Source organism: Oryctolagus cuniculus, chromosome 7 (genome assembly GCF_051225735.1).
Source record: "Oryctolagus cuniculus isolate XC-2025 breed Fujian yellow rabbit chromosome 7, ASM5122573v1, whole genome shotgun sequence".
Taxonomy (NCBI): Eukaryota; Metazoa; Chordata; class Mammalia; order Lagomorpha; family Leporidae; genus Oryctolagus; species Oryctolagus cuniculus.
Genome location: NC_142873.1, coordinates 78262481 through 78284021, shown reverse-complemented (window position 1 = coordinate 78284021; position 21541 = coordinate 78262481). Strand labels below are relative to the sequence as shown.

General features: G+C 43.7%; 1 protein-coding gene across 24 annotated transcripts in view; it reads left to right on the top strand.

Moving 5' to 3' along the window:
• The window catches only part of MTF2 (metal response element binding transcription factor 2), an 81837-nt gene that overhangs the window by 21916 nt on the left and 38380 nt on the right, over positions 1–21541 (top strand). For 4 of the 24 annotated variants that reach the window (XR_016210896.1, XR_016210898.1, XM_051857491.3 and 1 more), the window contains exon 2: positions 16583–16737. The exons of 12 other annotated variants lie outside the window; for them this stretch is intronic. Coding sequence is in view for 4 of the 12 variants with exons in the window: in XM_051857491.3 (XP_051713451.1) it covers positions 16583–16737 (155 nt within the window). In the remaining 8 variants the exon portion in view is untranslated. Of the gene's footprint in view, positions 1–5571; positions 5680–9113; positions 9189–9347; positions 9499–16582; positions 16738–21541 lie in introns of all 24 variants that reach the window. 8 more of the 24 variants (XR_016210899.1, XM_089300330.1, XM_089300339.1 and 5 more) reach the window with 6 other exon arrangements.

Here is a 21541-nt window from a genome sequence, read left to right as displayed (position 1 = left end):
GATTTTTATTTATTTATTTGAATGTCAGAGTTACACAGAGAAGGAAAGGAAGAGAGAGAGAGAGAGAGGGAGGGAGGGAGGTCTGCCATCTGCTGGTTTACTCCTCAATTGGCCGTGACAGCCAGAGCTGTGCAAATCTGAAGCCAGGAACCAGGATCTTCTCTTGAGTCTCCCATGTGGGAGCAGGGGCCCAAGGACTTGGGCCATTTTCTACTGCTTTCCTAGGCCACAGCAGAGAGCTGGATCACAAGTGGAGCAGCCAGGACTCCAACCGGCACCCACATGGGATGCTGGCACTGCAGGCAGCGACTTTACCTGCTATGCCACAGCACCGGCCCCTGTCTTGATTTTAAAACTTCAAAACACTCATTTTGCGTCTTACAGCATTGTAGTCATAGAACATATGTGCTATATGGTTTTTAGTTTGTTTTGTTGAGATTTTCTTTATGGATCAATATATGGTCAGTTTTATAAATATTTCATCTAGCAGCCATTCTTTCTTAGATTAAGTATAGATGATTTAATCTTGTTGCTGCTTTTCCCCTAATTTCTCTGTGTCATCATTTTAGTTACCCAAATTAAAAAATGTGAGAGTTGAGGTGAGCATTTGGCTCAGCAGTAAAGATGCCATTTGGGACACCTGCATCCCCTGTCCAAGTGCCTGGTTTGAGTCCAGGCTCTGCTTCTAGCCTAGCTTCCTGCTAGTGTGTTTCCTTAAAGGCAGAAGGTGATGACTCAAGTAGTTGAGTCCTTGCCACCCATCCATGCAGGAGACCCAGATTGAGTTCCTGACTTCTGGCTTTGGTCTGGCGAAGTCCTGCCTATTGAGGGCATTTGGGGAGTGAGGCAGTAGATAGAAGATCTCTCTCTGTTTCCGTGCCCCTCTGCTTTTCAAGTAAAATTAAAATTAAAAACAAATCTGGGCCGGCGCCGCGGCTCACTAGGCTAATCCTCCGCCTAGCGGCGCCGGCACACTAGGTTCTAGTCCCAGTCGGGGCACCGGATTCTGTCCCGGTTGCCCTTCTTCCAGGCCAGCTCTCTTGTGGCCAGGGAGTGCAGTGGAGGATGGCCCAGGTGCTTGGGCCCTGTACCCCATGGGAGACCAGGAAAAGCATCTGGCTCCTGGCTCCTGGCATCGGATCAGCGCGATGCACCGGCCGCGGCAGCCATTGGAGGGTGAACCAACGGCAAAAAGGAAGACCTTTCTCTCTGTCTCTGTCTCTCTCACTGTCCACTCTGCCTGTCAAAAAAAAAAAAAAAAAAAAAAAAATATCTGGGGCTGGGGCTGGTGCTGTGGCTTAGTGGGTTAAGCAGGTGTCTTCATGCTGGCATCCCATATGGGCATCTTCACTTCCATTCCAGCTCCCTGCTAATGTGCCTGACAAAACAGCAAAAGATGGCCCAAGGACTTGGGCCCCTGCACCCATATGGGAGACCTGAAAGAAGCTCCTGGCTCCTGGCTCCTGGCTCCTGGCTCCAGCCTGCCCAGCCCTGGCACTTGCAGTCATTTGGGGAGTGAATCAGCTGATGGAAGCTTTCTCTGTTTCTCCTCTCTGTCTGTAACTTTGCTTTTCAGTAAAAAAAAATCTGAGAGTTATTCCACATTTCTCCCTTGTTCTTAATACCAATAAGGTTAATTCACAATAGCTATTCTACTTTTAAATTGTTTCCTTTTTTAATGAAATATTTATTTATTTATTTGAAAGGTAGAGTGACAAAGAGGCTGGTGCTGTGGTGTAGTAGGGTAAGCTTCTGCCTGCGGCACCAGCATCTTATATGAGCACCAGTTTGAGTCCTGGCTGCTCCATTTCCAACTTAGCTCCCTGCTGATGGCCTGGGAAAGCAGTGGAAGGTGTCCCAAGTGCTTGGGCCCCTGCACCTGTGTGGCAGACAGGGAAGAAGCTCCAGGCTTCAAGTTGGCTCAGCTCTGACTGTTGTAGCCATTTGGGGAGTTAACCAGTGGATGGAAGACCTCTCTCTCTCTCTCTTTCTGTTTCTTCCCCTCTCTGTAACTATGCCTCTCAAGTAAATAAATAAATATTAAAAAAATTTTTTTTTATTTTTAAAGTAGAGTGACAGAAAGGGAGAGATCTTTCATCTGCTGGTTTATTCTTCAAATGTCCACATTGGCCAAGATTGGGCCAGGCTAAAGTCAGGAGCCAAAAACTTCATCTGGGCCTCCCACGTGGGTGGCAGGGGCTTAAGTACTTGGACCATCATCTGCTGCTTTCCCAGGCAGATTAGCAAAGAGCTGAGTCAGAAGCAAAGTGGCCAGGACTTGAACCAGTACTACAATATGGGATGCTGGTATCACAAGTGACAACTTAAACTGCTATGCCACAACCCCGGCCCCAGATTAATTAATTAATTAGTTAATTCCTTTCTCTCTCTCTCCTTTTTTCCTTTTCTTTTGTACTATTTATTTGAGAGGTCAAGTTACAGAGAGAGTGGGAGAGACAGAGAGAGAGAAAATCTTCCATCCACTAGGTCACTCCCCAGATGGCTGGAACAGACAGGGCTGGGACAGGCTGAAGCCAGGATCCAGGAACTTCATCTGGGTCTCCCACATGTGTGGCAGGGGCCCAGATACTTGGGCCCTCCTCCACTGCTTTCTCAGGCACATTAGCAGGGAGCTGGATCAGAAGTGGAACAGCTGGGGCACAAACCAGTGCTCATATAGGATTCCAGCATTGAAGGCTGCAACTTACCTACTATACCACAATGCCAACCCCTCCCAATTATTTCTTTTTATAAGAATAATGCTATGATTTTTTAAAACTTTGTAAAATATAAAAATTACTGAAAGCCCTACTACCCAGGAGTTTTTTCTCTTTCTACATCTTCATGGCAGTAATTCCAATTTCTCTCTTCTTTTTCATAATTATTGTAGATTGATTAGGGTTCCCATCTTTTCTACATAATATTTCTTCATTTATTCGACTAGTATTGAGATCCTATTATATGCCCAGTGTAGGGGATATATGGCAATAAGACAAAGAGGTAAGATCTGTAATGGAGCTCTTGTAGTCTTTTTCATTTGTCCAGTGTTAATTTTACCACTTTCTCTTTACTATAATTTGAGCTATATCTGTAGTAAAGCTTTGTTTTTAGAAAAACATCTGTTGTCTTGTGACTTGGTACCTTTGCATGTGTTCCCTGGGCATATGAAGCCCTCTTTAAATTTCATCTAGGAAACTACTTATCCTTCAGGTCTCAAATTAGAAGTTGAGTCTTAGGAAAGCTTGTTTGACTCTACCTTTTGCTCCTAAATAGATTAGGTATTATTCTTGTGTGTGGTCATTTTAGGAATTAAATTACATACAGTTTTTGGGAGTGTGTTTGTGTCTTTGTGTCTCTGTCTATTTAGACTGTGATCCTTTGGTATATGTACTTTATAGCTTTCCACATGTTTTTCTTTTTAAAAATTTTTATTTATTTATTTATTAATTATTTGAAAGGCAGAATTACAGAGAGGCAGAGTCAGAGAGAGAGGTCTTCCATCCATTGGTTCACTCCCCAAATGTAAGCAACAGCTAGAGCTGGGCCGATCTAAAACCAGGAGCCAGAAGCTTCTTCTGGGTCTCCCATGTGCTGCAGGAGCCTTAGCCCTTAGGACTTAGGCTATCTTCTGTTTTCCCATGCCATCAGCAGGGAGCTGCATTGGAAGTAGAGCAGCTGGGACTCAAACTGGTGCCGATCTAGGATGCTGGCACTGTAGGCGGTAGTACCTGCTACCCCACAGTGCCAGCCTGTTTTTCATTCTTCTTCTTCTTTTTTTTTTTAATAATTATTTTTTTTATTTGAAAGACAGTTACAGAGAGAGGTAGAGCCAGAGAGAGGTCTTTTATTCTGCTGGTTCACTCCCCAAATGACCAAAACGGCCAGAGCAGAGCTGATCAGAAGCCAGGAGCCAGGAGCCAGGAGCTTCTTCTGGGTCTCCCACGCAGGTGCAGGGGCCCAAGGAGTTGGGCCATCTTCTGCTTTCCAGGCCAAGGCAGAGAACTGGATTAGAAGTAGAGCAGCCAAGAATTGAACCCATTCCCATGTGGGATGCTGGCGCTGCAGGTTGTGGCTTCAAACCACCATGCCACAGAGCCAGGTGCCACAGAGCCAGCCCCCCTATTTTTCTTTCCTTTTCTTTTTTTTTTTTTTTAAAGATTTATTTATTTTATTTGAAAATCAGAGTTACACAGAGAGAGAAGGAGAGGCAGAGAGAAAGAGGTCTTCCATCCGCTTGTTCACTCCCCAGGAGGCCTCAAGGGCTGGAGCTGCACCATTCTGAAGCCAGGAGCCAGGAGCTTCTTCTGGGTCTCCCATGTAGATGCAGAAGCCCAAGAACTTGGGCCATCTTCTGCTCTCCCGGGCCATAGCAGAGAGTTGGATGAGAAGTGGAGCAGCAGGACTCAAACTGGTGCCCATATTGGATGCTGGCACTGCAGGCGGTGGCTTTACCCGCCATGCCACAACGCCGTCCCCTCCCCTATCCCTCCCCCCCGCCCCACCGCTTTTCTTAAATACATTGTAGTACCTGACACGTAGCAGACATTCAAAAATTACTTTATCATTATCAAAAATCATGTTTTCCTTCACTATCATTGGTCTCTTGTCATAAAATGATTGGAGAAATAGATTGTTTTGGTTGGTTAAAATGTGCTAGTTGGGGCTGGCATTGTTGCGTAGTAGATAAAGCTGATGCTGGCATCCCATAGGGTTGCCGGTTTGTGTTCCAGCTGTTCCACTTCAGATCTAACTCTCTGCTGGTGAGCCTGGGAAAAACAGTAGAAAATAGCCCAAATGCTTTGGCCTCTGCCACTCACGTGAGAGACGCAGATGAAGTTTTGGCATCAGCCTGGCTCAGCCCTAGCCATTGCAACCATTGGGGAGTGAACCAGTCTGCGGAAGATCTCTCCCTCTCTGTAACTCTGACTTGAAATAACTATATCTTAAAATAAATGTGCTAGGGGCTGGCGCTGTGGCTCACTTGGTTGATCCTCTACTTGCGGCACCAGCATCCCATATGGGTGCCAGGTTCTGGTCCCGGTTGTTCCTCTTCTAGTCTGGCTCTCTGCTATGGCCCGGGAGGGCAGCGGAGGATGGCCCAGGTGCTTGGGCACTGCGCCTGCACGAGAGACTGGGAGGAGGCACCTGGCTCCTGGCTTCGGATCGGTGTAGTTCCAGCCATGGCTGCCATTTGGGGGGTGAACCAACAGAGGGAAGACCTTTCTCTCTCTCTTTCTCTCTCTCTCTCTCTCTCTCTCTCTCTCTCTCTCACTGTCTAACTCTGTCAATAAAAAATAAAAAATGTCTAGTTAATTAAAAAGTATATTCTGATATACCAATTTTCAAACTATAAAATATCAGCAGCTTGGGAGGCAAAAAGTGTGTATAGGAGCGTATTTATAATGAGGTTTTCATTTTTGCACATAAAGTATTATAAAATGGGGATTCGGATTCTAAGTCACCTGATCAATAGTTTGTAATGTAGTGTACTTGTAGTGTTCCTGATACTTAATACCTGCTCTAAGAGTTTCAGAATTTAACCTATGCTCTAATGAATGCATTTCTTCTCAGTGTTGCCCAGCTGTGAGACTAGGGTGTCTGCTGATTCTGAGCCACTAGTAGCAACCCTGACCAAGGGTTCCAGCAAGGTGAGGGATGAGAGGATAACATCCACAGATGGTAAGAACGAGACATTTGCCTGTATACCCATTCCAAGTTGCCCCTCAGGTGAAGAATGTGAAGGTGTTTTTTTTATTTTTTCCAGTTGTATTTAATTTATTTATTAGAAACACAGAGCCAGAGAAAGAGAGATAGATCTTCCATCTGCTGGTTCATTCTTCAAATGGCTGCAACAGCCAGGTCTGGGCCAAACTGATGTCAGGAGCCAGGAACTCCATTCTGGTCTCCGACAAAGGTGACAGGGCCCAGCCATTTGGGGTGCCTTCCCAGGCACATTAGCAGGAAGCTGGATCAGAAGTGGAAGGGACTTGGACTCAAACCCATATTCTGATACAGAAGCTGGCATCACAAGTGGTGGCTTAATCTATTGTGCCATAACACTGGCCCGTGAAGGTTTTTCACATTGAAAAGGTCCTGAATAAAGACCTCCATATTTTGTCTTTCAGAGGATTCCAAAAGCTTCCTGAGGAAGAAAGAAAATTATAAACTACCGAGGAGTAAACATTAAGAGTGACATCATATTTTTCTTTATCAATGGTGGATGTTGAGTGTAGTAGAAGAATACCATTAAAGTTTTGAGGAAAATAAAACATAAAATTTATTGCTAGGGAACTGCCAGTCAGTTGAGGGTGGAACTGGGTTATTTTTAGATAAATAGGTGCTCAGAAAGTTTATATGGGCATATTCTTTATCGCAAGCCACTGCTCTGCAAAAGAAGATGTTATTAAAAGCAAAGTGATAAAAGAGGAATTTCCAAGATTACAAGGAAAAGGCTTAGAGGGTAATTCCAGATTGGCATTGGAACATGGGAACCCTCAAAACATGAATTACTGCTGGGAAAAAGGTTTGAAATTATCCTTGGCAATTTGAAACGAGGTAGTAGAGTGACGTATATTAGACAATTTTGGGAATAATTATATATGTCTAAGAAGGAAATTTAATAAGTATACCATTTATTTTCTCAGTGACTAATATTTATAGTTTTTTTAATATATTTTTTAAAGATTTTTTATTTATTTATTTGACAGGTAGAGTTACAGAGAGAGAAACAAAGAGAGAAAGGTCTTCCTTCCGTTGGTTCACCCCTCAAATGGCCACCACAGCCAGCACTGTGCTGATCCGAAGCCAAGAGCCAGGTGCTTCTTCCTGGTCTCCCATGCGGGTGCAAGGCCCAAGCATTTGGGCCATCCTCCACTGCCCTCCTGGGCCATAGCAGAGAGCTAGACTGGAAGAGGAGCAACTGGGATTAGAACCCGGTACCCAAATGGGATGCCGATGCCGCAGGCAGAGGATTAACCAAGTGAGCCACGGCGCTGGGCCCAATATTTACAGTTTTGTACAGTGAAACTTAACTGATTGAAAATAGTTCAATAAAATGTGTGGAGAATGGAAAGTAGGAAGTGGGTGTTATAAGATGTGAATTACCTATTTTTATAGCAAAAAGTCGATGTGAAATTGATTAATTTAGAAAGAGAATTGGGGGGCCGGTGCTGTGGGGCAGTGGGTTAATAATGGCCTGGCCTGAAACGCTGGCATTGCATATGGGTGCCAGTTCGAGACTTGGCTGCTCCACTTTCGATCCAGCTCTCTGCTATGGCCTGGGAAAGCAGTAGAAGATGGTCCAAGTCCTTTGGCCCCTGCACCCACATGGGAGTGAGTCCTGGAAGAAGCTCCTGGCTCCTCGCTTTGGATCAACCCAACTTCAGCCTTTGGGGCCACTTGGGAAGTGAACCAGCAGATGGAAGATCTCTCTCTCTCTCTCTCTCTCTCTCTCTCTGCCTCTCCTCTGTGTAATTCTGACTTTCAAATAAATAAATAAATCTTTTTAAAAAAATAAATAAAAAGAGAATTGGAAGCATATTGTTAAGAAATACCGAAATCCCTCCCAGAAGAAATATTGAGAGAGTTTAAAATAGGTACCCTTCTCTGAAAGCAGGACTGGGGTGGGGGCTAGCATCGTGGTCCTTAGGTTAAACCACTGCTTGCCTATGTTGGACTGCTGGTTTGAGTCCCAGCTATATCTTGCAGTGTAACTTCCTGCTAATGTATTTGGAATGGCAGCATATGATGGCCCAAGAACTTGGGCTCTTGCCACACTCAGATGCAGTTACTGACTCCTGGCTTCAGCCTGTCCCAGACCTGGCTGTTGGTGCTGTTTAGAGAATGAACCAGCAGTTGAAAAATCTGTCTCTCCCTTCTTCTCTCACTCTGCCTTTCAAATCATCAACCAAATAATGTTTTTGTTTTAATCAGATAGCAGGACTGGGATGTGGAAAGTGATGTCATGAGAACTATTGCTTTTCATTTAATCTTTTTTGTATGTACTATTTAAAAAAAAAAAAAACACCTTATCCACGTATGTTTTATTATGTTTGTGGTGTTCCTAAAAATAAGAAATAGAGTAAGGCTAGCCTTTAAGGTGCCTGTTTATGCTTTCTGCCCTCTAGGTTCAACTCTGATTCCCTTTGATATTTAAAAACAATTTTAGGGGCTGGCGCTGTGGCAGTGGGTTAATGCCCTGGCCTTGAAGCACTGGCACCCCATGTGGGCGCCGGTTCGAGTCCCAGCTGCTCCACTTCTGATGTAGGTCTCTGGTATGGTATGACCTGGGAAAGCAGTAGAAGATGGCCCAAGGATCCCTGTACCTATGCAGGAGACCTGGAAAAAGCTCCTGGCTTCAGATCGCCCAGCTCTGGCCGTTGTGGCCAATTGGGGAGTGAACCATTGGATGGAAGACCTCTCTCCCCCCCCCCCTCTTCACATCCCCCCCCCCCATTACTCTTGACTTTCAAATAAATTAAAAAATAAAAATAAAAACAACTTTATTTATTTGAAAGGTACACACCTGGGGCTGTGGGTGTAGGAGCTAGGAGGAAGAGACCGCCCATCTGCTGGTTCATTCCTCAAATGCCTCAATAGTTGGGGCTGGGCAAAAGCCAGCAGCTGGGAACTTAGTCCTGATCTCTTACATGGGTGACAGGGATCCCAGTACTTGAGCCATCATCTGCTGCTTCCTAGAATGTGCATTAACAGGAAGCTGGAATCTGGAAGCTGGACTTGCAGCAAAACAACTCAGGCTCTCTGCTATGGGATGTAGACTCCTAAATGGAGTGTAACCACTACACCAAACCCCTGCTGTCTCTTTGACATTCTACTTTCAAGGAAACTTCAGCCAGAAAGAAGGCAGCTGGTCTCAGGCTTCATTTTGCTATGATTGTCTCAAAGAGATCAGAGAATTTCTTCCCAGTAGCTGTTGTATAGGGCCAAGCATAATGTGGTTTGCTAGCTGCTTCCCTTGCACCTGGTCCCTATGTTGGCCTCGCTTGGTCTCTTGAATCTGTTCTTGGGCAAGATCCCACCCAAAGTGGCACCTTTGTTAAGTTACACTGTATCTTTCCCATGAATTTAATGCACGTGTTTGCTACTTTCTGCAGGGGAAGAGCATGGGAAAGATGACAGCTTTGTGATCTTTAACAGATGATACCTTTGAAGCTTGTGTTATCAGCAGAGTAGGTTTTTCCTTCCCTTTCTCTGTCAGCAGTGCTGTTTTGTTTTATTTTTCCTGCTGTCAGTTTTGTGATTTGGTGAGTCAAGGGGAGGGGGTACTCTAATGGGGTTAAGTGGCAGTGTAAAGTGGGACTAGATTTTTCCTTCCTTTTCTCCCTTAGCTGCCAAATGGTACTTCGTGGGCTGAAGAGTAGTGGCAGGGGTACTGGAGACACGGTCATGGTGAATCTGTCATGGCTGATTGGGGTTACCAGAGAAGAGGAGGGCAGTCCTCAGCAGCACAGTAGAGGGATGAAAGTTTCTACTGGGGAGGTGAGTCCTATGTTGGGGTAGTGGAATTTGGTTCCTAGAGACTACCTTTAATTACATTACCAGGTATTGCTGGTAAGATATTGATAATTTACTACATTATGGTCACTGTGCTAAGTACTCGGGAAGTAATGTTAAACAAGATGGGATGGTCCTTTCTCAGAGTATAGACTGTTGAGAGGTTGGGAGTAGATAAAAAGTTAAGTAGGTAAATGGATCACAGAGAAATATAATAATGGAGAAAATACAAACCAAGAGGACATCTAACTTAAAGTTCATAGGTGGCCTTTAACCAGGAGAGAAGCCTTGAAAAAGGAGTATCTAGCTTACTTTTTCCTACCAGAAAGTTGTGCCCTTAGGATTGGTACCTTGTCTATCTTATTCACCATTCCCTAGGAGTCTAGCCCAGGCAATCATTAAATATTTTTTGAAGAAAATAAAGATCGAACTGAAAGTAGGTCTAGTTTCTTGATGGCTTCTTCTTCCATCGTTTATTGAGAAATTATACTATGCTATGTTCTTAACCTTTGTTTTTCCTTTTTTTTTTTGACAGGCAGAGTTAGACAGTGAGAGAGAGAGAGACAGAGAGAAAAGTCCTCTTTTTTCTGTTGGTTCACCCCCCAAATGGTCGCCACGGCCGGTGCTGCACCAATGTGAAGCCAGGAGCCAGGTGTTTTCTCCTGGTCTCCCATGCGAGTGCCAGGCCCAAGCACTTGGGCCATCCTCCACTGCCTTCCCGGGCCACAGCAGAGAGCTGGCCTGGAAGAGGAGCAACCGGGACAGAATCCGGCGCCCCGACCGGGACTAGAACCTGGTGTGCCAGCGCCGCAGGCAGAGGATTAGCCTAGTGAGCCATGGTGCCAGCCTTAACCTTTGTTTTTTTAAATATTAGTCTCACAATAACTCAGAGGTTATCTTATATTAAATAAACTCTTCAATGTCTCACAACTAATTATTTAGATAGTCTCCTAGTTAGCTGAAGTAATAAATCAAGGAGTAGATTGGGAAGAATTAGTCACAGGCTTCCCGTAAATCACATTAGTTTTTAATTATCCAATTTCCAAGTTTTTGAGTTAGAGTCTTGTTTATTGTGAGCATACTAAACTTAAAAGGAAGTAATGGCTTGAATCCTTGATTTCCATGTGGTCTCAAGAAACTTTTTTATCCAGGCAGTCTCAGAATATGGCTATATTGATGCAGTGGCAATGACTGTTCTTTTTCTTACTCATTTTTTTCTCTATTGAGGCAGAATACAAACAACAAATTTTACTTTTTTTTTTTTTTTTTTTTTTTTGACAGGCAGAGTGGACAGTGAGAGAGAGACAGAGAGAGAAAGGTCTTCCTTTGCCGTTGGTTCACCCTCCAATGGCCGCCGCTGCAGCCGGCGCACCGCGCTGATCCGATGGCAGGAGCCAGGATCCAGGTGCTTTTCCTGGTCTCCCATGGGGTGCAGGGCCCAAGCACTTGGGCCATCCTCCACTGCACTCCCTGGCCATAGCAGAGAGCTGGCCTGGAAGAGGGGCAACCGGGACAGAATCCGGCGCCCCAACCGGGACTAGAACCCGGTGTGCTGGCGCCGCAAGGTGGAGGATTAGCCTATTGAGCCACGGCGCCGGCTAAATTTTACTATTTTAACCATATAGTTCAGTAGTATTAAAATACATTGAAAAGGTTAATGACCATTACTCCCATCCATCTACATATTTCTTTAAATCTAGTAAAACTAAAAATGCCATACCTTTTAAACAGTAACTTACTCCCCATTTGTCTTGACCCTCAGCCCCTGGCAACTGCCATTCTACATTCTGTCTCTGTGATCTTCTTTTTTTTTTTTTTTTTTTTTAATTTTAATTTTTTGACAGAGTGGACAGTGAGAGAGAGAGACAGAAAGGTCTTCCTTTTCTGTTGGTTCATCACCCAGTGGCCAGTGCGCTGCAGCCAGCGCACCGCGCTGATCTGAAGCCAGGAGCCAGGTGCTTTCTCCTGGTCTCGCATTCATCCTCCACTGCACTCCCGGGCCATAGCAGAGAGCTGAACTGGAAGAGGGGCAGCCGGGACAGAATCCAGCGCCCCGACCGGGACTAGAACCCTGTGTGCCGGCACCGCAGGCAGAGGATTAGCCTAGTGAGCCGTGGCGCCGGCCCTGTCTCTGTGATCTTTACTCTTCAGTATCTTGAGTGGAATCATACAGTGTCTTTTTGTGAATGGCCTATTTCTGTTAGCTTAATGTCTTCAAGGTTTATCCATGTTGTAGTGTATATCAGGATTTCCCTCCTTTAGAGGGCTGAATAATATTCAATTGTATGTATGTACCACATTTTGCCTATCCATGACACAATGAGTTGCTTCCCCATTTTAGCTTTTGTAAATAATGTTGCTGTGAATGTTGGTGTACTGATCTCTCTCAAGATTCTGCTTTCAGTTCCTTTGGTTTTATACCCAATAGTGGCTTGATGGGTCATATGGTAATTCTGTTTTTCATTTTTTTGTGGGAAACTTGCCATATTGGTTTCCACAGTGGTTCTGTCAGCAGTGCCCAATGGTTGGAGATTCTCTACATTCTCACCAACACCTATTCCTGTTTTTTTTTTTTTTTTTAATAGTAACCATCGTAATCAGTGACAGATGTTATCACAGTTTTGACTTACGTTTCTCTATTAGTGATGTTGAGCATCTTTATGTGCTTCTTGGTCATTTATGTGTGTCGTCTTTGGGGGGAGAGAGAGAGTGTTAAAGCTAATCACTTTGAGAGAGAAAGCCCATCCTGCAGCCCGAAAGAGAAAGAGAACATGCACTCCCCATTCTGTGGCTCACTCCTCAAATGCCTGCTACTACTGAGAACTCACAGGTCTTCTGTTTAGGTGGCAGGAACCCAGTCACTTAGGCTATCATCCTGTGTCCCAAGGTCCACATCAGAGGGAAGCTGGGAATTGAACCCTGGCACTCTGTTAAGGGATGTGATTATCCTAGCTGGTATACTGCTAGGACAAATGCTCTCGTTTTGTTGTTGAGTTCTAGGAATCACTGTATATTCTGGTTGTTAATCCCTTACATTTCTCTCATTCTGTGGGTTGCCTTTTTACTCTGTTGATAACTGTTTTGATGCAGTTTTTAAAGTTTTGATGGAGTCTGTTTTTTCTTTTGTTGCCTGTCTAGATGTTAGGTGTCATATCTGCTAGTGTGATTTGACTCATATTATGAGCAGCTGATGAAATTAAATCATAGTGATAGCAGAAGAAAATACTATGTTATCCTAAGACCATGATTACTTAGATCTAGTTTTCTCAGTCCCTGGTTGGATCCCCATTCTCATTTATCAGTTGTCTGGACATACTCATTTTGAGTATATTGTTGCAAATGTATGTTGTCTTTTAAAAATATATGGCATTTTCTATGTATGTTTACAGTGTGCATAAATTATATAAATTTTCTGTTTTCATTAATAAGCTTGAAAGATCTGTGTTGAATGTGTGCTCTTAACACAGCATCACAACAGTATTCTACATTTTTTTGTTAGATTTCAAAGTTTACATTTTACTTTGTCTTTTTTTTTTTTTTTTGAGAGAGAGTGGACAGTGAGAGACAGAGAGAAAGGTCTTCCTTTTCCGTTGGTTCATCCTCCATTGGCCGCTGCGGCCGGCATGCTACGGCTGGCACACTGTGCTGATCCAAAGCCAGGAGCCAGGTGCTTCTCCTGGTCTCCCATGGGGTGCAGGGCCCAAGCACTTGGGCCATCCTCCACTGCACTCCGTGGCCACAGCAGAGAGCTGGCCTGGAAGGGGGGCAACCGGGACAGAATCCGGCGCCCCAACCGGGACTAGAACCCGGTGTGCCGGCGCCGCCAGGTGGAGGATTAGCCTATTGAGCCACGGCGCCAGCTATGTCTTTTGTAATATTTAACACTTTATCTCAACGCTTACCAAATTTAGGAAAGTAAATATATTCTGACACTTCTGAGATGTGAAATAAGCCACATTACAACTTTCTGGGAGCTGGCTGGTGCCGCGGCTCAACAGGCTAATCCTCCACCTAGCGGCGCCAGCACACCGGCTTCTTGTCCTGGTTGCCCCTCTTCCAGGCCAGCTCTCTGCTATGGCCTGGGAGTGCAGTGGAGGATGGCCCAAGTGCTTGGGCCCTGCACCCCATGGGAGACCAGGATAAGTACCTGGCTCCTGCCTTTGGATCAGCGCAGTGCGCCGGCCGCAGTGGCCATTGGAGGGTGAACCAACTGCAAAGGAAGACCTTTCTCTCTGTCTCTCTCTCTCTCTCTCTCTCTCTCTCACTGTCCACTCTGTGAAAAAAAAAGAAAAAACTTTCTGGGAGCTTATTTCGGAAACCATAACCATAAAGGCCTGGGGCAGTGGAGTGGAGATTTTGAATGGATGTTTGGAGGATCAAGGGCTTAAGGGAATGATGTGTGGGCCAACTCTTCTGTTTTTGTTTTTAAATTTAAATTTTCTGTGGTCTTTTCTTTTTAACTTTTATTTAATAAATATAAATTTCCAAAGTACAGCTTTTGGATTACAGTATCTTTCCCCCCCCATAACTTCCCTCCCATCTCCCACTCCCTCTCCCATTCCATTCACATGAAGATTCATTTTCGATTTTCTTTATATACAGAAGATAAATTTAGAATATATAATAAGTAAAGATTTCAAAAGTTTGCATCCACGCAGAAACAAAAAGTGTAAAGTACTGTTTGAGTACTAGTTATAGCATTAAATCACATTGTACAACACATTAAGGACAGAGATCCTATATGGGGAGTAAATGCACAGTGACTCCTATTGTTGATTTAAGAAATTGACACTCTTGTTTATGGCATCCGTAGTCACCCGAGGCTCTTGTCATGAGCTGCCAAGGCTATGGAAGCCTTTTGAGTTCGCCAGCTCCGATCTTATTTAGACAAGGTCATAGTCAAAGTGGAAGTTCTCTCCTTCCTTCAGAGAAAGGCACCTCCTTCTTTGATGGCCTGTTCTTTCCACTGGGATCTCACAGAGATCTTTCATTTAGGTCTTTTTCCTTTCCTTTTCCCTTTCCCTTTCCCTTTTCTTCCCTTTTCTCTTCCCTTCCCCTGCCCCTGCCCCTTCCCTCCCCCCTTCCCCTTCCCCCTTCCCCTTCCCTCCCCCCTTCCCCTTCCCCCTTCCCCTTCCTCTTCCCTTCCCTCTTCCCCCTTCCCCCTTATCATTATGATCAGTTGTGAACAAAAGTGATCACTTTGACTAGTGGGATGGCATTGGTACATGCCACCTTGATGGGATTGAATTGGAATCCCCTGGCACGTTTCTAACTCCACCATTTGGGGCAAGTCCGATTGAGCATGTGCCGAACTGTACCTCTCTTCCCTCTCTTATTCCCACTCTTATATTTAACAGGGATCACTTTTCAGTTAAATTTAAACACCTAAGAATAATTGTGTGTTAATTAAAGAGTTCAACCAATAGTATTAAGTAGAACAAAAAAAAAAAAGATTCATTTATTTAAAAGGCAGAAAGGAAGAGTTACAGAGGCAGAGAAAGAGAGTTTTTCTATCTGCTGGTTACTCCCCATATGGCCTCAGTGACTGGAACTGCACCCATCTGAAGCCAGGAGCCAGGAGCTTCTTCCAGGTCTCCAATGCAGATACGGGGGCCCAAGGACTTGGGCCATCTTCTACTGCTTTCCCAGGCCATAGCAGAGTGCTGGATAGGAAGTAGAGCAGCTGGGACTCCAGCTGGCACCCATGTGGGATGCCGACACTACAGGTGGTGGCTTAATCCACTACGCCACAGTGCCAGCTCCTGGACTGGCTTCTTAAAGTTGGAGGAGCAGCCTGAATCAGAAATGAAAAAACTGAAGAGGCAGCTTGAGTCAGAAATGAGATGGTAAGAGGAATACATACTTGAGAATACTACTTGGAAAAATCAGTTTCTAGGGGCTGGTGCTGTGGCTCACTTGGTTAATCCTCTTCTTTGCAGCACCAGCATCCCATATGGCGCCGGGTTCTAGTCTAGGTTGCTCCTCTTCCAGTCCAGGTCTCTGCTGTGGCCTGGGAAGGCAGTGGAGGATGGCCCAGGTCCTTGGGCCCTGCACCCGCATGGGAGACCAGGAAGAAGCACCTGGCTCCTGGCTTCAGATCGGCACAGTGCCGGCCATAGCGACCATTTAGGGGGTGAACCAATGGAAGGAAGACCTTTCTCTCTGTTTCTCTCTCTCTCACTGTCTATAACTCATCTGTGAAATAAATTAAAAAAAAAAAAAAAAAAGTCAGTTGCCTACCCCTCAAAGGCAAACTGACCCTCCTAATAAAAGTATATTTATCATGGCACTTTACAGTACTTGAATTGGGAAAAGTAGCTGCAGTATGTTTAACAAAAGATTATTATTGATGATATTTAATATACTTAAACTATTACGAAACAGATTAATGTTTCAATTTAAAAATGGGCAAAGAACATGAACTTCAGTTTTCAGAAGAAGACAAAGAAAGTGTTGACAGACCTGTAAAAAATGCTTTTACAATAACAACAGAAATGGAGATAGAGAGTGAGTACACACTCATGGTTTGTCAAAGAGCAAAGGAATGATAACATTCCCTATTCTGATAGTGTCATTGAGAGTTAATAACTTCTGAGAGAATAATTTTAGTATATATGACATTAAAAACTATACATTATTTGAGGATGGTAGGTGGACATGGGTGTATAAATGAAACAGTGTTGGCCATGAGATGAAAATTGAAAGTTAGTAGTAGGTACTGGATGGTTTTATTATATTTGTTTTGTTTATTTTTATATATGTTGTACTTTCATAATAAGGAAGAATATGCATTTTTGATATAGTAATTTTTGTGAATTTATGTGTTAGTTAGAAATGTGAAGAATGAGCTTTGTGTTACTGCTTGTGATATTAAGACATTGGAAAGATCCTAAATGTTTCTCTGTTGGATAATAGGTGGACAGTAGCATATCAGCTGATGAAAAGATTTTCTTGCATACTTTTATTGTTGAAAATTATTTGATAGGCAAAAAGACACACACACACATACACACACACAGTTTTTTAAGCAATCCTATCTGCTAAGTCACTTCCCAAATGTTCACAACAGCTGGAGCGGAGTCAAGATGAAACTGGGAGCCAGGAACTCAACCCAAGCTTCCCATTTGAGTGCTGGAAACCCAGTTATTTGCACCATCGCTGCTGCCTCCCAGGGTCTGCATTGGTGGGAAGCTGGAGTTAGCTGGAGCTGGGAATCAAACTCAGGTACTCCGATGTAGGACAAGGGTGACTTGATGGCTAGGCTTATTGCCCCTTCCTAAGCTTTTAATACTTACCAGATGGTAGTTATGTTGTCCAAGATCCATTGACATGTGAGAAAAGTTATAGAACAGTATATATAATCTTTAACTTTTACTAAAAAATTAAGCTTATATGAATTATATACATAAGAAAAATGAACATATTGATAGTTTTGTTTTGCTGGAGAAGATAGCACAGGAAATTTTCACTTTAAAAATTAGTGGCCGGCACCGTGGCTCACTAGGCTAATCCTCTGCCTGCAGCGCTGTCACCTTGGGTTCTAGTCCCGGTTGGGGCACCAGATTCTGTCCTGGTTGCCCTTCTGCCAGTCCAGCTCTCTATTGTGGCCCGGGAGTGTAGTGGAGGATGGCCCAAGTCCTTGGGCCCTGCACCTGCATGGGAGACCAGAAGAAAGCACTGGGCTACTGGCTTCGGGTCGGTGCAGCGTGCCTGCCATGGCGGCCATTTGGGGAGTGAACCAACGGAAGGAAGACCTTTGTCTCTGTCTCTCTCTCTCACTGTCTAACTGCCTGTCAAAAAATGAAATTATTTATTTATTGGGGCTGGCGCTGTGGCACACTGGGTTAATCCTCTGTGTGCGGCGCCGGCATCGCTTATGGGCGCTGTTTCCAGACCCAGTTGCTCATCTTCCAATCCAGCTCTCTGCTGTGGCCTAGGAAAGCAGCAGAGGATGGCCCAAGTGCTTGGGCCCCTGTACCCACATGGGAGACCAGGAAGAAGCACCTGGCTCCTGGCTTTGGATTGGTGTAGCTCTGGCTGTTGTGGCCATTTGGGGAGTGAACGAATGGAAGGAAGACCTTTATTTCAGTCTGTCTCTCTGTCTGTAACTTTATCTGTCAAATAAATAAATAAAATCTTTAAAAAACATTTATTTATTTGAATGGCAGAGTGACAGGGAGAGAAGGAGATCAATCTTCATCCACTGGTTCACTCCTCAAATGCCCACAACAGCTGGGGCTGGGCCAGTCTGAAGCCAAGAGCCAGAAGTTCATGTGAGTCTCCCACTGTGGGACAGGAACTCAAATTAAGCCATCATCTACTGCTTCCCAGGCACATTAGCAGAGAGATGGATGACTCTGATATGGGTTATGGGTGTCTAAGTGGTGGCTTGACCTGCTGTACCATAGCATCCACCCTTGGAGATACCTTTAGTTATGTGTTTCTGTATTACATATTTTACTGTTGTAATCAAAAAGGACATAAAAAAATAGAAAATTTAACTTTGCTTCTAAATAAAGGTCATATTCAAGAAAGGAGGGTAGTAATCAATTCACCTTGGGGGTTCTGAATGGGGGACAGGAACTTGGGCAGGATGTACAGAGGTATTTATTCTGCTTATGTTTTTGCTGTAGTATTACAGACCATTTACCCTTTTTTGTTGTCTGTAAGATTCTTTGGATGAAGAAATTTTAAAGAGAAAAGGCTTTTAGAGATCTATTTATAATGAAATTTTTTGTTCTTTATGTGGATAAAAGATTGGTATGTATTTACCTTAAATAAAAAATTACTCCTTAGCACAAAACTGAGATTGTACAGTCATTGTTAGAAAAAAATATAGTACCTTCAATATGCTTTTCTTGAACTTTGTAAATCCACATACACGTACTATGTTTTACTTATATACTGTGTCCTATGGAGAACATTGAGACTATAATTGTGAATAAAAGTATGATAGATATTTCCTGTTAGGTGGAGACTGAAGTTGGGTAGGTTGCAGTGAGCTGAAGACTAAATAGGGAAGACTAGGAATAGAGACAGAGTGTAAAACTTTTCCTAAAAGGTTTGACTCTAAATGGGAGAAGAGAAAATGGAAGTGGTAGGAAGAGGTCACAGAATATCAAGAGAATTTTAGTTTTCTTTTTTACCCCCACCAACAACCTTGCAAGTATTTTTTTTAAAGAACTGGGAATTTTAAATTTTTTAAAATTTATTTGTTAGAGAGAGAGAGTGTGTGGGTGTGTGTGCGCGTGCGCATGATGTGTTTATGTATGCTTTCGTCCACTGGTTAACTCCCTAAAATGCCTTTGCTAGGTCCTGACCAAAGCCAGGAGGCAGGAACTCAGTCTGGGTCTTCCACGTACTTGATAGGCCCCAACTACTTGTGTCATCACCTATTGTATCCCAGGGTGCACATTAGTAGGAAACAGGAATTGAGTGCAGAGCTGAGACTCAAACCCAGACATTCCAGTGTAGGCATTCCAAGTGGCAGCTTAACCACCAGGCCAAACTCCTGCCCTTCCTTTTGAAACCCATCACACCAGGAATACTAAGAAACAGAGTGGAAACGCTAGGAGGTGGAAATATTTAAAAATGTTTGATATCTTAGGGCCCATCTGAGGATATGCTGTGCAGTGCGAGTGGTACAGTGGAGAAAAGAAAATTATGAATAAAGAGAATTTGTTCAAATAATAGAACCTATGAAATATGGAATGTTTGTAACTTTGGTTTTCTTGTACAGTTTACTTTTTTAGAATTGAAAGATTGTAGGTACTAGCACAATTTGCTTGGCCTTCTGTTGAGGCGTTTTCTCACCCATAATTATGTTGTTCAGGGTTTGGTTAGTTACGGGACACAAAATCCCTCACATAGCCACTGGACTTAGAGCTTTTTAAAAAAAGTTGCTTGCCACTAGAGTCATTTTCATACTGTGTTCTGAAGGCATTGAATTGTTTTACTGGGAAAAAGTTCTCAGCGTGGTCTTGAGCATTCCTGTGGGTAAAATTCCTGTGCTTGATCCTCCACTTTTACTTTTTTTTTTAACACTCATTCTGTCAAATGCTGAAACCTTTAACCCCTCTAATCATTGTACTAAAGTACCTTTTCCTCATTGCTGACTATGACAGTAGTATATTGAGTAGCAATGTCTTCATTCCTTTATTTATAATAGTGGTTCTCAAAATGTGACCCATGGATCCTTTCAGGGGATCTGCAAGGTCATAACTATTTTCATGGTAATACTAAGATGTTTCTGCCTTTTCCACTATAATGGTGTTTGTACAGATTTCACAAAAACAGTGTTAGATAAAACTCCTTTGTGCTTTAACATGGGTCAAGGGAGTGATATCAAATTGTCATAGTATTCTTCATTGTCATGTAGCACAGTAAAAAACACAGTCTGATCTCATGCAAGAACATTCTTGTTGAAACAGTAAAATTTATTGTCATTAAATCTGAACTTTAAGTTTTTAATGTCAATTTTCATGAAATGGGAAGTATGTATAAAGTGCCATTGTTTGAATTGCCAGCTGAACCAGGAGCTTTTTCTTTGAACATTGATTGGGGGACTGCATTGCAGCACAGCCGGTGAAGCTGCCACTTGGGATTCCCACATCCTATGTCTGAGTGCTGGTTTGAGTCCCAGCTACTCCATTTCTGTTCTAGCTCCCTGCTGATGTGCTTGGGAAGCAACAGATGATGTCTCAAGTACTCATTTCTCTGCCACCCACATGGTGGATTCACATGGAGTTCCTGGCTCTTGGCTTCTGCCTGACCCAGCCCCAGCTGTTGCAGCGTTTGGGGAGTGAATCAGCAAATGAAGATCTCTCTTTCCCTTTATTTCTCCCTCTGGCTATCCCCTCTTCCTTTCAAATAAATGTAAGTTTTTGTTTTTAAAGTAAATAACACAGTTTTTACTTGAAATAGTAACTGACCTCTGTATGTGGTAGATATTTTGTTGAAATGACTTCATTTTATATTTATTTTATTTACCAGTTTTGGTTTTCTTCATTTGTTCATTTGAGTTTAACATCTTGTATCATTTTCTTTCTCTCTCTTTCTCTTTTTTAAGATCCTATTTATTTGAGGCCGGCGCCGCGGCTCACTAGGCTAATCCTCCGCCCAGTGGCACCGGCACACCGGGTTCTAGTCCCGGTCGGGGCGCCGGATTCTGTCCCGGTTGCCCCTCTTCCAGGCCAGCTCTCTGCTGTGGCCACGGAGTGCAGTGGAGGATGGCCCAAGTACTTGGGGCCTGCACCCCATGGGAGACCAGGATAAGTACCTGGCTTCTGCCATTGGATCAGCACGATGCGCCGGCCACAGCGCGCCGGCCGTGGCGGCCATTGGAGGGTGAACCAATGGCAAAGGAAGACCTTTCTCTCTGTCTCTGTCTCTCTCACTGTCCACTCTGCCTGTCAAAAAATAAAAAAATAAAAAATAAAAAAAAAAGATTCTATTTATTTGAAAGGCAGAGAGAGAGAGATTGAGAGATTTGTCTTCCTTTTGGCTCCCCAAGTGGCTGCAACAGCTAGGGCTGGGCCAAGCTGAAGTCAGGAGCTAGGAACTCCATCCAGGTCTCCCACGTGAATGGCAGGCGCCCAAGTACTTGGACCAGCTGATGCTGTCTTCCAAGATGCTTTGGCCAGGAGCTGGATTGGAAGCCGAGCAGCCTGGACTTGAACTGGCACTCCTATATGGATGCTGCAGGCTGTGGTTTAACCCACTGTGTTACAGTGAGGGCTCCATGTGTCATTATAAGACAGTTTTGCTCCCATACTCCTCCTTCGTGCTGTTATTGTCAAAAATGTTAGATTTGTGTATGTTTTAAACCTAACAGTGCAATTATGTAAAATTGCTTTGTATACTTGCTTTGGAGGAGCTATAAATTCATACTGTCTCAAAATTAGTTAATATCTTTATTTCTTTTATGTGAATTTGAATTTTCATTTGGATTTGTTTGCTTTCAACCTTAAGGACTTCCTTTAATATTTCTTGTAAGGTTCTGTACTATATAATACAAGTTTTGTTCTTC